Source organism: Rutilus rutilus, assembly GCF_951802725.1.
Source record: "Rutilus rutilus genome assembly, chromosome: 21".
Taxonomy (NCBI): domain Eukaryota; kingdom Metazoa; phylum Chordata; class Actinopteri; order Cypriniformes; family Leuciscidae; genus Rutilus; species Rutilus rutilus.
The window spans coordinates 24,327,186-24,346,010 of NC_140226.1; the positions used below are offsets into that span (position 1 = coordinate 24,327,186).

Below are 18,825 nucleotides of genomic sequence, written 5' to 3' on the forward strand. Positions count from 1 at the left end.
AATTGACGGACAGGTGTGACGGCCAATCATATTCGATGGATAATCCCTGCCGGTTACGTGCATCTCAGTAGTAGCAGAGAAGGCAAAGCAATCAGAAGTATGGGTTTTACATGCTAACCCTTGAATTTATTTATCCTTTTAATGTGTCATTTTAAGTCTGTGCTGCGTTGAGAGCATTGTACTTCAAGGTAGGCACCCACTGCTTTAGTTTTATGACTGATAATTTTCGATAGCTCCATTATGCAGGCTTGCTTAAGAGCTAGTAATGTCAACAGTCGTTAAGATTTTTGAGACCTTGCTATGTAAACAACCAGCAAATGAACGCTATTAAAATGTTGCATTATTTATTCACAGAAAACTTGACAGGCCTGCCTTTTTTATTTTTAACCCATGATTGTTGATATCCCATGAATAACACGCGAGTTTGTTTATAACTGATTTTTCATTCAGAAACGTGATGATCGACGACATCGAAATCCATGCGGCCCGATCTAGTGGAGAACTGTGGTCTGAGATCTGCTCAAGTCTCCCAGAGCCTCAGGAACAGGATGGTGGGCAATTTACAGACTCATTTGAGCCTTCCTCTCCAGGCAACCCACATACAAACTCCCCCAGAGCATCTTTCAGCCCCTGGGAACCAATGGCTGACTCTGACATTTACATTGCCAGTTTAGGTACAGGGAATTGCAGATTTGATAATCATGTTATTTAAATATGGCCTGTAGATTTGTTCTCTAAGAGCGTGTTATGTTCCTATTGTACAGAAAATCGATTGAAGAGGATCAAGGGACAATCGAATGAAGTTACATCAAGGGAAATGCTCCGTTCCTTGTCCCAGGCTAAAAAGGAATGCTGGGATCGATTCCTCCACGATGCCCAAACCTCAGAACTGTTCCAGGAAGGAAACTTCGATCAGAGGTTAGGATGAGGCATCTTGAACTATTCACCCTCGCTTATATCTGCAGAATGGATCATTGTCTACAAGTATTGTAAAAATTCAACTTATATCATTCAGCTCACTTTAATTGTAGATTATAACCAATCTGAATAACATCTCTTTGTTAATTACAATTAGAAAGAAAATTATTACATTATTATACTTTATTCAGTAAGGATGCATTAAGTTTATCAAAAGTGACAAATCCATTTATAATGTTACAAAATATATCTATTTCAAATAAATGAAACGTCATGGTTTCTATAAAATATTAAGCAGCACAGCTGTTTTCAATATTGGTAATATTAAAAAACGTTGCTTGAGCACCGAATCAACATATTAGGGTGAGTTCCTGCTGTTAATAATGGTACTTTTCCTCATTGTATTGGACCGATCCTTTAATAATGACTGTTTTAGGCACACCAGCGCTACAAAATTTCGAGCTCAAATCCTTTGAGCTAACTTAGCAATGTTGCAAACATCTCAATTTGCAAACGCAGCGTTCACACTTGTAACACTTTACTTAACTGTCACCCCCTTTTTTGAGCATAGACTTGAAATTGAACTATCCAAACTAAAATGTTGATTCATGAATGCTTTAGAATACAGACCTAAGGTTGGTCTCTTTTTAAAGAAGACACTCAGAAGATTATTGCTAAAGAGTAAAATGAAAGATGTAAAAAAAAAAGTTATAGAAGTTTACTGTAAAGCAGACATACTGTACTAAACATTTTATGTTTTATACAAAATATTTAATATTTTTCTAAAACTGTTCTAAAAAAAACCCCACATATCTGACCAAATTGTGTTCCAAATTTGAAGTTGATATCACAAACATTGAAGTTCCCATGAGATGAGAAAGTGCCAAGTTACAGTGACAGTTAAGGGGTTAAATTGCAAGTTGTGTTGCTTAAATTAATAAATAAAACAAAGAATTTTAAGTTCCATGTTCTTTCATCTATTATTCAATTTGCTTTTGCTGTGTTAAATAATGGTATCAAATCAATATATTTTAGTCGGGTATCGTATCAAAGTCAACACTACTGAAGACTTAAAGGGATGGTTCGGCGTAAAAATCAACCTAGGGTCCTTTGCACCATGACCTCGAGCCAAACACCCCCCCAGAAAAAATAATAATTCGTCGTTACACTACATCCTTATGCATCGCTTTATGCCAGGACTTTTACGTGCTTTTCCCAAATCACTGAAGTGACGTCGACGTCCGGGTTAGCGGTAGCATGAGCCGTCAGGCAAGTGTTATTTAAATAAACTCCTGATGTACTTACAAACTTTCCAATGCCTCGTTTTATGAGTACAGAACCTATTTGTACTACTGTAGAAGTTTGGTACCATTCCGGGCGTTATTAGTGGGGTAATTTACGAGATACATCCTTGGATCCGTTAGTGCCTGTACTAAGCCATTCGGCTGATATCTCTAAATAAGCTCTAACTTTAATAATGTTCGACCTAGGGCTGGGCGGTATATCGAGTTTGTACGATATATCGATATATTTTTTTGAAACGATATGCAAAGAGGCAATACCGTTTATATCGATACAGTAGTTTGATACGAGCACATCTGAAAAAAAGCGGAAGACGCAGTGTGAGCTGCCGCAGTGAAAGTACAATTTGTCCTAAACATGACACAAGCTATATTAAGGGCTTCAAAATAACTGGTAAGATATAGTTAACAAGTTTAAAGCAGCTTGCCCTGTCAGATGCTTACTGACAGATACTGTTGCTGACTGACAGATAAATACTTGCGCTGTTTAATGCGTTTGAGATGTGGTGCTTTCCTCGGTGCTTAACTTACATTTCACAGGTATATTCTCCATCTTTAAATGTTAGAAAGTCAAACAAATATGTCCATTTCGCTGTCAGGAGAGGACGAGCTTCTGCAATTGAATCTCCGCTAATATTCAAGCTTCCGTGAATGAGCGACGCCGCGCGCATGCGCGCCAAACAGACGGAGCACAATAGAATAGTAGCGCAATAATTCTGACTAAAATATACATATTGCTAAAATATTTGTTGTTGGAAACAATAAATGTGCCATATGTGGAATTTTAAACCTACAAGTATATTTTTATGAAAGTGACCATTATAACGGGGTAATCAAATGCAGGCTATAATATAATTAGTTTAAGTGCTTTTATTTTCATTTTTTAGTCAATTTAAAAACAAAAGCATTATTTTTGTTTTTGGATTGTAATGTTACAATGTTAGAATGTAATGTGAGGGGGGGGTGTTAGGCTCGAGGTCATGGTGCAAAGGATCCTAGGTTGATTTTACTCCGAACCATCTCTAAGTAATGGCTGCTGAAAATTCAGCTTTATTTTAAAATATATTTAAAATATTTATGTTTTTTACCGTATTTTTAATAAAAAAATGCAGCCTTGGTGCGCATAAGAGACTTCGTTCTAAAATCTTAGCAACCCCAAACTTTTGAATGGAACGGTGTAATATATAACAATCGTGCATGTAACAGTGCCTTTTACTGAGAAAACGCATACATTAATGGATTAATTGTGTTGACTATAACCTCTGCATATTTACTCTTCCAAAAATAGGGCCATTCCTCCATACCAGACTGTTTTCAGCATATATCATCTCTTGAATTTCTCACTGGAATGGTCTACTTTAGATTACACAGTAAAATGTCAGGGGAAGGTCATGACTCTGACTTGGCCAATCTAAAAAACTGAATTAATTCAGCTTGAACCATTCTGTTGTTGACTTGCTCTTGGATTGAGTCTGTGAACCAACATCGCCTGTAACAAGTGCAAAACATGTTTAGCTACTTAGCCAGATAAAATGCCCACATATAACTCCCATGTTTGTTTTAAGAGCCTGTTTTATTAATAATTATGACTTGGGTCAAGATTTTAGGAGCCATTCATTCTGATTATGTTGAACAAATGCCATTTATTTCTATGGTCAAATGATTTTAGTGTGCATGTAATTATTCGGGGTTGTCTTTCATGCAGTGCTTTGGAGCAGTTCAAGCGCTGGATGTCTCCTGAAAGGGTGGCCATCAATGCAGAGGAGCTGGAGTTACTTCTTTTGCCCACACAGAACAGTGAGGCTCTTGCTAGCTCAACTCAAACTGACAAGCCATGTGAGGAGGAAGAGTGCGCAAGCCCAGAGAAATAATCACATTCCAGCGATAACCTGACCAGCAGTATTAGGGGAATGAAGAGTATATATGGGCTCTTGTTGTGGAAAGCAACTAAATTATGATCCATTTAATGGGATCATTTGTTTCACATAGATAAATGAAGGTGTCTTCAGTTGTTTGTCTCCCTCAATCCAGTTGTCAATTCAAGGTACATTACTGTATCCTCATATTGAAAGAAATACACGAGTGATTAAAAAAATAAAATCTCTATCTTGGATGTATATTCTGAACAAAGAAAAAGAAACAGCCAGACGAACTTCACTACGTTATCATGAAACATTCCGTATATGTATCATCAAATGAATTTTATTATTTACTTGTGATTTTTTTTTTTTTTTTTTTGCTATGTACTCCTTTCCTGTAGTATTGAAACTTGTATACACTAATCCAAACATAACAATTTTTCATTACATTATTTCATTTACGCATTTGTATGAATTGATAATCTAATTTCTGTCAGGTTCATTCTCCTGAATTTAAATGTAGGTTAGTGGACTAAATTAAACATGAGTAGAGAATGTTAAGTGTTTCTAAACATGTTAGTAACTGTTCGCTTTGTTCTAAAAAGATAATAAAAACTTTGAAGGAGCCATAATGAGATTCCTTTGTGACCTTTGTAGTGATGCATACTGATATGTTTGCCCAGCAGTAACCAATAGACCTCACTATTGTTGAATATGGATGAGTCACCATTAGGGCATTCTTGTCATTTTATTCTGGAAGCATTATTGCTTTGTTCCTCAGCTGACCTATTTAATTATATATAAAATGTTATTCATATTGTGTGTGTAAAATTAATTCTTTATTGCATGAGTGCTATATTTATTATTAAAATGTATGTTTTCTGCTTCCAGTTTCTTCCTCAACATCATATTGTTGTTGAGTTAGTTTACAATATATTGATTGCCTTCCTCGATACATTAATGAAGCTGGGGGAGAAAATCCAACATTAGTCAACGTCTCTTTTGACGTCCGTTTTCAGTGTCTCATTTATTTGTTTGTAAGGGTAGTTCTTAAATTACTAATACGAAAACTGTATGGTTGTGTCTCAAAACCTCGCGAGCTGCTGTGCTAAGAAAGCACGTTGGACATTAGAAATGCTCGATTCGTTAAAACGCAGATATGAGGTCCAAAAAGTGTCTTGGCAGGCAGCTCAGTTCTGTATTTTAATTAAATGCGTTCATTTTTAATGAAATTAATTTTTATTTAACTTTGTTCTTAATTTATTTATTTTTATTTGTTCAATTTATTTGGTTACATTTATTTATTTAGCAGATGAGGTCTGAAATCGTGTTGGAACCATGTAATGGTCATCATAAGATGATGTAAGCACTGGCAGGCTGGTCGTTACTGAAGGTTCCTCACACTTGTATTGCGCATTGACGTGTAGAAGGACGCGCGTGTCTGGTGGCGATCTTCGCGCCGAATGTATCGCCTACACAAGTTGTGAAGCTTTCAAGAGGGACATTTACAAGGGTAGAATTTAATAGAAAACGTAGTGATTTACTCGATCTGTGAAGAAGTCTTGCCTGTATCCTTTTGTTAGTGCTTTTGGATCATGCATCATCCACTGAAGAAGTGATCAAGAGGACAAAGGTGGGCAATTCATCCTTATTGAAATAATGCTGTGTGTGTAATGTATCGTAATAATGTTTTAATTAGAAAGCTAAATATACTCATACTAAACAATTAGACAATGTGGCAAGTATTTTTAATTGATTAATCAGTAAATCAATGTGTCTGTAAATGCAAATATGCAGAATTACAGTCGTAAGAATATTTTGAACTTGAAAACATGCATTTGATGGATGTTAGATTAAATGATTGCTCATCAATTTTTATCATTTCATTCATTCAAAGGAGTGTTTCGTCCTTTAAACTCATTTATCATCAGAGGAAAATATGTGAAGTTAGGCTCTCCTTGCTTATCTCACACTCTTGAGTTAGCCTATGGAATTGAATCTGACTTTTAGGTTTGTGGGCAGTGACTCCACCATTACAACTGGTAAATTGCCTCTCTCTCTGAGAGAAGGATCTTAGTAATGTAACTGCTGTCTTCTTCATTTAGACTTGAGGTGTACTGCTATTCATACAGTTTGGTGGGAAGCAGCATCATTCTGTGATGATCCAACAGAACAGATCACAATCACTGTATTCTAATTGAATGCAACATGCAGGACTTAGTCTTACAATGTTCTGTTCATGTTCAGAGTGAACACTCAGTGGAAACTGCCGTTATTTCAACTGTTAATGGCTTTTCAGCACAATTCAAACAGTTAAGCCATCTACCAGCCATTAGCTGAAATAATAAGCAGGCTCTGATGTGTATGTTTTCTTGTTCTATTATTTCTTCTTATTCCATTGATCCTCTACAGTTAACAATTGTAAATCTAACATCTTGTAAGGATCCTCGAACAGATAGAAGCCAAAATGCCTGCTGAAGTTATTCAGCCTTAGCCAATTTTAAAGTGACTTCTTACAAGTACGTTCAAATGGTTGTTCATGGAATTTTATTTCAAAGAGATAAAAGTGGTTCCTCCTCGGTACACCTAATGCACTGTAGATTTCAGAAAATGATGAAAGACTTAAACGTTCAGCTATCTCTTGTGTGGAATCTTGCAATGATTGAAGTCAAAAATAATAGAGCAGAGTCACGAATCACTTCAAGATGATATTTGTACATCTTGTCACTTATGTGTGGTCAGAGAACCGATCAAAGAGAAGATTTTCTTGCTATGTTTTCTGCAATACACCATGGTCTGTTCATTTAATCAGTATAATTGTAGATTACTTTGCCATTTAAGTCTTTCCAATCTTTCTATATGAAAGATTGGTCTTGTTCTAGAGACATAGAGTACGTGATCGATCCACTTTAAATTACACACAAATAATCCATCCAATCCGGTCTTGTGTGGTGTAGTGATCTGTGTTGATTTCACATTTAGAGCATTTAGATCTAAAGAGTTACTGAATTTGTTTCAGACCAGAATGCTTCAGCATTGGTTCTCAAAAATGGGTCCAGACCTCAAAATTCCAAATGAGTGTATATCACATAAAATGTTATATATATATTGTTTACATTTCTATTAAATTTATTTCAAACAGGTGTTTGTTTGCTGTCATCACACCATGGACTATCTCCATAACGAATCGTGGATAAACATGTCTTTAGATGCATCTGCGTCTTCGTTCAGTGGACTCCAGCTCCTGATGGACCTGAAGCCGCTCTTCATCCCTCTTTATGCCGTGCTAGTCCTGGTAGCGTGCTCTGGAAATCTTCTCCTCCTCGTCCACATCGGACTGAACAAGAAACTTCACAGCACCACAAACTTCCTCATCGGAAACCTGGCCCTGGTTGACCTGGTTATGTGCCTGTTCTGTGTTCCCCTGACCGCGTTTTACGCCTTTGATGAGCGCGGTTGGGTTTTCGGCCAGTTCATGTGTCATTTTGTTACCCTGATGCAGACTGCGACTGCGTTTGCGGCAGTCCTGTCATTAACCGCCATTGCGGTGGACCGATATGTGGTGGTCGCCTATCCTATTCGGCGGCGAGGAGGTCGTTCCTTCTGCGTCTGGTTGGTGGTCAGCGTATGGCTCTGTGCTTTGGCAATGTCCACCCCCACTGCTTTGCACACGGTGTACCTGGATCTGAGTGCAACTGGCCATGAAATGGCAGTTTGTGAGGAGTTCTGGCACGAGCAGGAGCTCGGTCGTCTAATATATTCATGTTTCTTCCTGCTTCTTTCCTATTTTGTTCCTCTAGCAGCAGTTTCCATTTCCTACTGTGCAATCTCCTGCCACCTGCAGCACAGAGCTACTCGGCTCATGGCCGCTACGCCTTCCAACCAGGAAAAGTGGGGGCGCAAGAGGCGCAAGACTTTTCGTCTCCTCCTGGTGTCTGTGCTGTCATTCGCGTTCTCCTGGCTCCCCTTGCAGGTAGTCAACCTCATTCGCGACCTGGACACCGACTTCGCCATCCTGAGCAAGAATCACGTCAATGTGATACAGGTGTCGTGCCACTTGTTAGCCATGAGCTCGGCTTGCTACAACCCCTTCATTTATGCTTCTCTTCACAAGAAGTTCCTGTCATATCTATGCCAGAACATATTTCAGAGAAGAAAACCTCATGGTACTCAGAGCAGCCTCACAACCTCCAGCCGAATGGTCCGCATGAATACTTCTAGTACTCTAGCTGACATTCCCATGGCCATTAGTAAGATCTCACAAGATTGAATCTTCTCCACACAGTTGTTGCTTCTTTAGGTTCTAGAACAGTCTGAAGGCAAATTCTGTATACCATCACAACTGTTTTGTTAAACCAATGACTCTTTTCTTAAAGCTATATATGAAAATCTTCATTGAGCCCTGAGGGAAAATGTATGTATCTGCTAGAAATGTTAAACATGTGAATATCTCTTGACCAGTAGATGGCGCTGTGCCAAAGCTACTCGTGTACCCTCAGGTCATGCTTGTGATGACTTGTACCAAGTTGTGTGTGAATATGCTAAAGCTTTGCAGAGATATAGCCTCACGTCCATTTTGGCCTGCTCTTCGTCTAATTCGTTTGTGCGCTATTCGTACATGAATTCCATAACTTTTTGTCGGCATGGTCTGGAGGTCATGAAAATCGGAGCATGTTTAAACAGTTTACATTTGTTTCTGTTTATCAAAATTTCGATGTCTTAAGTTAATCCTACACGGGGTTATTCGAACTACGAATACACACAGGTGGTATCAATGAAAGAAAAAAAAAACTCATTGTGCTTCTGTATTCATTTAGTGGTATTGTAAAGGCAATGTATTAATTATGTATGTCCATTTGTTTAATGTGAATCACTGCACTCAAGTGTCCATTAGAGGTTTACTTAAAACAAAACCCCCTCTGTAATACAATTCAATGTAATACATCAAATAATAAATTCAACGCAATAAAGGTGTAGCAAGCACAGAATGCATTCTCAGTATATTCTTTAATAATACGTAATGTTTACACATTACATATACAATATTGGAAACATATTAAGGTTCCATTTGCATTAGTTAACTACATTAGTTAACATGAACTAACATTAAAAAGTACTCCTAAAGCATTTATTAATCTTAGTTCATGTTCATTGCAATATTTACTAATACATTTTTAAAATCAAGAGTTGTATCTGTTAATATTATTTAATGGAAATGAGCTAACACAAACTAATGGGAACTAACAATTAATTGAATTTACTATCATTACGTATTACTTATTGTTCGGTAATGCATTAACTATTGGGACCTCTTGGTAAAGTGCTACCAAAATATTTTACATAAAAAATATTACAAATATGATTATTATTATGACTTTTTATTTGTTTTTCTTTTGCAAGATGAGCCAGTCTGTGTCTTTTTTTCCCAATGATTCTTTATGCAGGTCACATCAGTTTGAGACAAGTGACAGTTTTCATGAGTGAGTCCATTGAACCGATTCATTTAGGAATGGAACATAATTTTTTTGTTTTTTTTTTTGTTTATTGAACTGTTGTATAAAACTGGCTATATAACACTGGCAACTGAGCTTCCTCTATGATTTCCGGCTGCTTGAGCTTGCTTGTGTGATATTGCGTTACATAAATTTAAAATAGATTTAAAATATTTTCATATATTTTTTTATCTTGATATAATTTATCAAAGAATTAAATAAATAATATGTGTCCATTTCTTGCATATGAATATGATATATTCATGTGGCTTTAATTCATCAGATGGTAAATGAGCCAAATGCAAATGACCTAATAAACATCCTGCATTTAAAATGCACATTTATGTAAAACCATAAAAAAAAAAAAAAACACATCATACACCACACTCCATGACCTCACATAAATCATAGCCGATTACATTTCAGTAATTTTGAATTAATGCAATTATGCTTGTTATACTTTAAACAAAAAGCTAGTGAATGCATCTAATATTGTAAATTACCTCAGATTTATTATGCATGGAAGTGCACGAGGAGTCTAGTGTACGCCCAAAGATCTTGAATGTAGTGTGGATTGTGTTTTGTACACTGCACAGTATTTAGGTATTACTGCTCACCATCTTCAAAAGAAAATGCACAAAACACTGTCAGGCTGCATAAAAGGCCGTGGACTCTCTAATACTGTATTATGAAAGTACTTTCATCTGCGGCACCTTCTGTTCATTCTTCCCCCCTTTTTGTTTTATTCACTTGGCTGCTTTCATATTGTTATGCATCAGAAAACAGATGAAGCATAAGTGTTAGACCACTGATGGCTTTTCTAATGTCGGAAGACCTTTTAGTGCTTTATTTTTAGTTTTCCTTTAAGTCGTCTGTGCCCTCAGACGTACATTTATTAATTTTGCACTGAAATCAGCAGGATGTGGAAAATAATGTGCATAGTTTAATTTGTGTGTACAGTATTGGTCTAAATGGTGTAATTACACACTTTTAGGCTTTTCTCAAACTTCCTGAGTGTCTCTTATTCAGAATCCTAGACTTATAAAATGATGCATTTGGTCAAGAAAACTACAGGAGTAAAAGGGATAAACTATAGCACACATTAACAAGATGAGAGATTATTGCAGAGCCCTTCTGCTAAGTACATGCTTGAGATTTGCCAAATCAGGCAGTAATTAAGAGGGAATTAAATCACTATCATCCAGGTGTTTCAGAACATATTCCTTGCATTCGTTCTCTTTTAACACAAAAATGCAGTCTCAAAAATTTACATTTGTCTCAGACAACTCTGAGTTTCATAAATGTGCCATGAAACACCAATCAAATGTTTGTACATTTACATATTTGAAAATGCACTGTGAAGCACTCAACATAAATGTCTACACTGTAAATGTTCTGCTACAGGTCAGTCTCCCAGACTCAGCACACTGAATAATTCAATCCAGAAGTGCTAAAAAGTAAAATAAAAAAGTAAAATAAATAATAAAAAATGGCAGCACACAGCATTAGTAGGTGTGTAAAAACAGAGCCACTGTCGCTGATTATTCTTGGGCACCAAGCTATTAAATATTTACCTAATAAAAATATACTTATTTAGGATTAGATATAATGTCTCTGCAAGGTAAGAACGGGATTTACAGTATGATAAAGGATGTTTCAGACTCTTTGTCCTGTCTGTCTGTCTGTCTATCGTCTGTCTGTCTGTTGTCTGTCTGTTGTCTATCTGTCTGTCTGTCTGTCGTCTGTCTGTCTGTCTGTCTGTCTGTCTATCTGTCTGTCTGTCTGTCTATCTGTCTGTCTGTCTGTCTGCCTGTCGTCTGTCTGTCTGTCTGTCGTCTGTCTGTCTGTCATCTGTCTGTCGGTCTGTCTGTCGTCTGTCGGTCTGTCTGTCTGTTGTCTGTCTGTCTGTCGTCTGTCTGTCTGTCTGTCTGTCTGTCGTCTGTCTGTCTGTCTGTCTGTCTATCTGTCTGTCTGTCGTCTGTCTGTCTGTCTGTCTGTCTGTCTGTCTGTCTGTCTGTCTGTCTGTCTGCCTGTCGTCTGTCTGTCTGTCTGTCTGTCGTCTGTCTGTCGGTCTGTCTGTCGGTCTGTCTGTTGTCGGTCTGTCTGTTGTCTGTCTGTCTGTCTGCCTGTCGTCTGTCTGTCTGTCTGTCTGTCTGTCGTCTGTCGGTCTGTCTGTCTGTCTGTCTGTTGTCTGTCTGTCTGTTGTCTGTCTGTCTGTCTGTCTGTCTGTTGTCTGTCTGTCTGTTGTCTGTCTGTCGTCTGTCTGTCTGTCTGTCTGTCTGTCGTCTGTCTGTCTGTCTGTCTGTCTATCTGTCTGTCTGTCGTCTGTCTGTCTGTCTGTCTGTCTGTCTGTCTGTCTGTCTGCCTGTCGTCTGTCTGTCTGTCTGTCTGTCGTCTGTCTGTCGGTCTGTCTGTCGGTCTGTCTGTTGTCGGTCTGTCTGTTGTCTGTCTGTCTGTCTGCCTGTCGTCTGTCTGTCTGTCTGTCTGTCTGTCGTCTGTCGGTCTGTCTGTCTGTCTGTCTGTTGTCTGTCTGTCTGTTGTCTGTCTGTCTGTCTGTCTGTCTTTTGTCTGTCTGCCTGTCGTCTGTCTGTCGTCTATCTGTCTGTCTGTCTGTGTGTCGTCTGTCTGTCAGTCTGTCTGTCAGTCTGTCTGTCGTCTGTCTGTTGTCTGTCTGTCTGTCTGTCTGTCGTCTGTCTGTCTGTCTGTCTGTCGGTCTGTCTGTCTGTCTGTGTGTTGTCTGTCGGTCTGTCTGTCTGTCTGTCTGTTGTCTGTCTGTCTGTCTGTCTGTGTCTGTCTGTCGTCTGTCTGTCTGTCTGTCTGTCTGTCGTCTGTCTGTCTGTGTCTGTGTCTGTCTGTTGTCTGTGTCTGTCGTCTGTCTATCTATCTATCTATCTATCTATCTATCTATCTATCTATCTATCTATCTATCTATCTATCTATCTATCTATCTTTCTCTTACAAAGAAAGGTTTAATGGGGTTCAATAAAGAACACTGGGGTTCTTGACTCTTTATGTCAAAGCAGTTCCATAGGAGAAATGTCTTAAATGACTGCATAATACTTTCATGTTCAAGTTTTTGCATTTTTTTCCCAGTGATTAAGTATGTTTATGGGACGTTTAATACATAACATTTAATCAAAATCAAAAATGAATTAAAACAAAATGGATTAAAACTAAATCCATAACATGATCCTATGATGGGAACCACTAAAAGGTTCTCTATATGAAGCTCTTGACAGAACCCTAAAAGGTTCTATAGTACCTTTTCTTCTGAGTGTAGAAAAGACTAATATGAACATCCTTCTAAACATCTCTTTCAACGTTTCAGTAAAAGAAAGAAAACCATGGAGTTTTGAGATGATAAGAGGGCGAGTAAATAATGGCACATTTGAAATGTCTTGTGTAATCAGCAAAGCTTCACAAGAAATGAGAAACAGACTCACCAGAATGGCACGTTTATGGATGAATATTCAAAGGGAGTGTGGGCTGAATATTGAGTGCGGGGAGAAATTGATTCAAAGCTAATTACAAGAAAACAGAGGAGGTCCTTGTGTGCTTTTTGTAGAGTCTGGCTAGTTTAAAAGATGAAAAGTAAATTGGCATCTGACAAAAGTGAGGAACAAGCCTCTTAACAGAGATGCTCACCAGCAAAAGGGTATCAATTATGGTCCATCTAAAGTGCTCTCGCTCCCTTCACCTCTAAGTTTCCCAATTGCCACTATCCTGCATCATGCATCTGGAGCTTGTTCTACACATACTAATACCATGTTTTTCTGTTAGATTATAGTGTCAAAATTGTGATTATATAGCTGCCTGCAAGAGTTTTATTTTAACAACAGTCTGAACTGCATAAGGAGCAGATCTCCAAATCTGCTGAACTATGGACTTAAAGTATATTTTCACAACCCCTCCCTCCTGTTAGATTTAACAGAACTGAGTAAAAATTTGGATAATTGGATGAAAAACCAGTAATTGCAGTACATTCATGTTCATTTCCACATGGATGGACATGCAATCAAATATGCATGGGCGCAGATTTCGCCTTAATCAGTACAAGCTGAAACAACTGTTTGCTTGCTTGTCCATGCAGAAATAGAGAGAAAAAAAAAGACTAAACCACTGCAATGGATTATTCTTTTTTTAAATAGTTTATTCATTTTCTATTTCAAATCTGCTTATTATGACTCATCATATGAGAAAACAAGAGTAACAAAATGACTTGCTGACACTGAACATAATATACATCATAACTTCCTCCGCTCTCACATATAATTGCCCTTAGAGATGATGGTGCTAAATGTAAGTGTTTTTCTTGGGTTTCTTTCTTTCATTTTCTTATTATAAAGATGGAAACCATATTTATTTAATCACTTTTTTTAATGTTCACTATTAAGTAAAATCAGTTGTTATTTTGTTATGTGTACATGGTAACAATAATAACGTCATACAAAGCCAGAGAAAATTACAGTTCCTTTATAACTATACATGTTTTGGGGAATTTTTGTTTAATCTCCAAAGAGTTTAAATAGGATTCAAAGTCATTATTTAAATTTAAGATAATCAGTTTAACAAGAGCAAATTTTTCTTGTCTATATATAATCGTCCCAGTATAATAATTAACAGTACTATCAGTCGTTGCATTGCAAAGAATTATCTTTAGAATAAAATATTACATCAAATACATGTACATTTCCAAACACTGAAAAGTTCCTCAAAGAACAGTTCAAAAAAGAACCAATAAAGAACCTTTATTTTTAAGAGTTGTATAGAAATAGTCTCTAAAATTACAACACAAACATATATTTATATTATATTTTAAAAAGTTAGTTCAAAAGATAGGTTATGAATTACCCTCCTGCCCATCATACAATAAGTGCACAGCAGTGTAAACACATTTAATTGAAGTGTTTCAGTCCATTCTCATGTCAGCTACATGTTACACTCTGCTAGACAAAATGCATTACTGTCTTTCTTTTTTGTTCCATCCACCAAATTCACTGTCCACTTGAGAGACAGAGGCGACTCCTTACAAATCCCCATATGCAAATGAGGCCTTCAGTGTGCTTCTGAAGGCATTTAAACTTCCATTTCTGATCGGCCCCATTTTGTCTGCATGAAGCAGCTTTTGTCAGCATGTTCCGTTCCTGCTTCACAAGCTTAAGTCTTGATGAATCTCTTCTCATAGCAATTACACTGCCTCTGCTTGGCAGTCAGTCCCTCAGATTTAAGAAAAGTCTCCATAATGGCTTCAGGTTAAGACCTGAGATCTGGGAAAAGCAATGAGTGCCCGAGGTCCAGTGGCTAACCCATTTATGCCGACTTATTATCCGTGGCAGCAGGAGGCAGCTCTAATGAGTAGCACACAAGTTACCTGAGAGAAGGAGAGGGTGACCAAAGGCAGGAGGCAATGCTTATCAATCAATTTTATTTGAATGAATCACTTGCAGAGCGGCAGAGGTGATGAGCTAAAACCGTGCTTTCTGGAAAATATGTCACACATGACTATAAATTTCACTGGGTTAAAATTGCATTGTTCAGAAAGAAAACACAGGTAAGTAGGTAAGTGTATAGGCTAAGTCAAGTTTTAGCGAAATACCAATAGCCCTAATAATACAAAAACCTTTATAAACATTTTAAACAATATAAACATTTATTTTAGTTCCTCTCACTCCACAACAAATCCTTTAACTTTTTCAGTACTCAGAACAGAACAGGAATGAAAAATGTAGGGCCTGTTGACACCAAGAATGATAACTATAAAGATATAGCGTCCACACCACTGGATGTAACTTGGAACGCGCAGCTTTGTATGATGCGTTGACGTAATTTCCACTGAAACAGGAAGCTAAGGCGGGACATATTGAATGTCTCCTCCTCCTCTTCAAATAGCCAATAGCGTTTATAGTCCAGTAATTTTAAGCCAAAATGGGGGTCAACCTTGAACAAATTGCAACAGAAGCAAACTCAACCGATTTTGTATCCTCAAAATGTCCCGAGTAAAGAAAAAAAAGCCTTGAAGAATCCCATTAGGGGAAAGTTTCGAAAAAGACCCAAATATAGCCTATTCATACTTTTTCTTATGTGAATAGGGTAGAAATTTTAACCTTCAGATATCACCATGAAAATTACTGAGTTGATTACTTGCATCAAGACAAACAAAAAATGTATTACAAGTTTTTTTTAATTGTTTGTTAACATGGACAAACGGTGCATAATCTAATTACGTATGTGCTAATGGTGCGTTCAAGTCATCTCGTATAGATCGTATTTACGAGTTGAATGCACATGAACGCCACCACAATGTCGTAAATACCAGTGGGGAGCTCGGGATTTTCTTTAAGCCCCGATCTGTACGAGTTGGGGGCGTGTCAGTGAGAAACATGGCGGAATCAATGAATGCAACGTCTGTAGTTGAGCAAAGTGATAGTAAAATATATCACAATACTTACAGGTATAGCAGTGACATTGTAAGGCTTTTTCATTTATAACAAAGTAAGCTCTCTGCACAAAATATGATAGCCTACTTGTAATATAACAATTATATATATACTAATTATATAATGATACAGTTAATTTACATTGGCCTCATAAGTTAATTAAAAACATAAAAAGAAAAACACACCCGATGCGCATTCTTTGTTCTTCATTTTCTATAAGCAGAGTTAACAAAACTTGCTATATTTTCGTGTTATTCATTAAAAGAAGGTACACCACCATCTTGCTCCGACGAAACTGACTTGAACGCACCTCACGTCGTCAACACGACTTCCCACCTCGTACGTACGAAATTCCCAAGAGGACTTGAACGCACCATAATTTGCATAAATACCACAACAGATCTAAACATTGGGTATAGCCGGGTGAAAATGTCTTGTTGACATATAACAGTAAAATACTTAATGTTGAGGTCTGATTGGAACCCATTTAGGCTACCCATGAGCATGAATACATAGAGTCAGGAAGAAGAAACCAGCCTTTATTCATTTTTAAGAGATGGGGTTTGGGGCTGGGTCCGTGGGACTGTTTCTGGGGGACGAGTCTGAGGGAAGAACAGGAGACAATGGTAAGGAGAATGCAGAAGACAAAAAGTAGGCAAAATAAAAAGTGAATCCCCAGAAACAGTCCCACGGACCCAGCCCCAAACCCCATCTCTGCAATAATAATTAATAAAGGCTGGTTTCTAAAGTACTTCTTCCTGACTCTATGTATTAATGCTCATGGGTAGCCTAAATGGGTTCCATTCAGACCTTAACATTAAGTATGTTACTGTTATGTGTCAACAAGACATTTTCACCTGGCAAGACCCAATGTTTAGATCTGTTGTGGTATTTATACAAATTAGCACATACTTAATTAGATTATGCACCGTTTCCACTGAAACAGGAAGCTAAGGCGGGACATATTGAATGTCTCCTCCCCCTTTTCAAATAGCCAATAGCGTTTCATTTACCTCACAGACAGCAAGTCGTACTTGACATCACCATGGAAGCGAATCCGAGCGCTGTTGATACGTTGGATTTAATAGTAGAGTAGATGTGTGAATAAATTCCTAGCCATTTCATTCTTAACCAACGTACAGTTGGAAAACAGAATAAAACTTGAGCGTTTGAGAAACCAAACACACATCTCCACCATGGATGGACATGCAATCAAATATGCTCCGTGACGTGTCAACGGTCGCTTTGTCCAGGTGGTATTTATAGCATGGGGGCGGAGCTTTAGATTCTTGAGAGCATTTAATTGGACAGAAGATGTGATGAGTCCGCGGTGATGTCTTAAAAATCTGTGATCCATTTTAGCGGAAGTGAGAGACTGTAAGTTTTGAATGATTATCTCCAAAAATGCGAATTTTAGAACAGACCAGCTGATTTATAACCTTAAGGCTAACATATTAATACTAAAAGCTAAAAAAAAAACGTACATTTTGATTTCAGGGGGCCTTTAAAGTCAGATGGATTCTGATTGGCTCAATGTTTTTATCGTTAATCAGCTGGGGAAAAAATCTTTATGAAGTGATTCCAATGATATTGTTCCTCTGTCATTATTGTTATAGTTGTGGTGTATTCATTAAAATTTTGAATTATTTTTAAAACTAAATCTTTATTTTTATCTTTACATTTATCACGCTTGTTCTGAACAGGCCTTATAAGTATAAAGCAGACATAAATCAGATAATGATGGAGAATGTATGGCTATTATACCAGCTTTAACAGGAATTTTCATTTAAATGCTCAAATGGAGCTCAACAACCAGGCATTTATGACACAGGGGTTGTTAAGTAGTATTGAGAGCATTGATGGATACAAAGGTATTGTCCCCTCTTTTTGATCAAGAGCGGGGGTAAAGTAAAATGAAATGAAAAAGGTCTGTATTTTTTCATTACTATGCAAATGCATGACTAAGTAGAGTTCAGTGACCTCCATCATTAGTGTTCAAGGTAGAGTTGCTACTGGATGGAGATCTCATTGTCATGCTGCAGCTGCACCAGAGAACAGTGTCTGGTTTTGAAACACTGGTGACTCTGGATGAGGTAAGAAATAGACAGCGGGGGTAAATGCTTTAAAATTATTTTTCACAGAGAAAAGAAAGTCCTGAGTAGTATCTCTTCCATTGAAAATGACCAATGAAACATATGAGAAAACAGCATTACACTTGAGACTAGGTGCTCTTCTTTTGAAAGATTTCCTTTTCCACAAATGAATAAATGCATGGACATGAAATTTTATAAACATACCTGTATTTCATCTTACGGCTTCCGCTAATAGAAAGGATCCACTGCAACATACAAAACAACCAACATAGCAAAAAGACGAATACTGCAACAATATTATAGTGATATTGATACTAAAGTCCTCTTATTTTCACTAAAATCAATAACTGAGATGGGGGAATTTCAGGTTCAGTTGTTCATATGATTTGGACGAGAGGACTAACATACAGCTGCTTGTTTTGAAAGTAATAGCACACGTGTTTTTTTCTGTCTCCATTCTCAAACTGCTACTTTTTTTTCTGAAGCCTTTTTTAGCTTTTTTTTATTTCCAAGAAATGGAAATTTGAATGCTCTAAATAACTCTAAAATTCAATTGCTTGTAAGATTCTTTATGGTATTTCAGAATTTCATGTATTGTAACCCTCTTTTGTAAGTTTGAAAGTATAAGTTAATATTTAGTCTATGCTTGTCAATGTTGTTCTTTTTGGCAAAAAAATGCCACTTTTTTTGTTTAATATCTCATATTTCTCATCACAGTGTGGAAG

General features: G+C 37.3%; 2 protein-coding genes across 2 annotated transcripts; both read left to right on the top strand.

Annotated features, from left to right (window-relative positions):
* The first annotated feature begins 4 nt into the window (after nt 1–4).
* ccdc32 (coiled-coil domain containing 32) lies at nt 5–4,704 on the top strand. The gene is made up of 4 exons (XM_084392892.1): nt 5–188; nt 451–674; nt 765–918; nt 3,925–4,704. Exons 2-4 carry the CDS (start codon nt 458–460, stop codon nt 4,088–4,090), a joined length of 537 nt encoding a protein of 178 aa, XP_084249018.1. The 5' UTR covers nt 5–188; nt 451–457; the 3' UTR covers nt 4,091–4,704.
* A 2,540-nt stretch (nt 4,705–7,244) lies between these two features.
* On the top strand, nt 7,245–8,348 carry prlh2r (prolactin releasing hormone 2 receptor; the record flags this gene model as incomplete). The annotated part of the gene is made up of 1 exon (XM_084394156.1): nt 7,245–8,348. The coding sequence occupies one exon, from the start codon at nt 7,245–7,247 to the stop codon at nt 8,346–8,348; it is 1,104 nt and encodes a 367-aa protein (XP_084250282.1).
* Between the last annotated feature and the right edge of the window lie 10,477 nt (nt 8,349–18,825).

What these genes read in the sequence shown, in the direction of transcription:
- ccdc32 (XM_084392892.1), top strand. Translation starts at nt 458, where the DNA reads ATGATCGACGACATCGAAATCCATGCGGCCCGATCTAGTGGAGAACTG. An exon ending in CATTTACATTGCCAGTTTAG is followed by an intron (nt 675 to 764) that starts GTACAGGGAATT and finishes CCTATTGTACAG; the next exon opens with AAAATCGATTGAAGAGGATC. An exon ending in GAAGGAAACTTCGATCAGAG is followed by an intron (nt 919 to 3,924) that starts GTTAGGATGAGG and finishes TCTTTCATGCAG; the next exon opens with TGCTTTGGAGCAGTTCAAGC.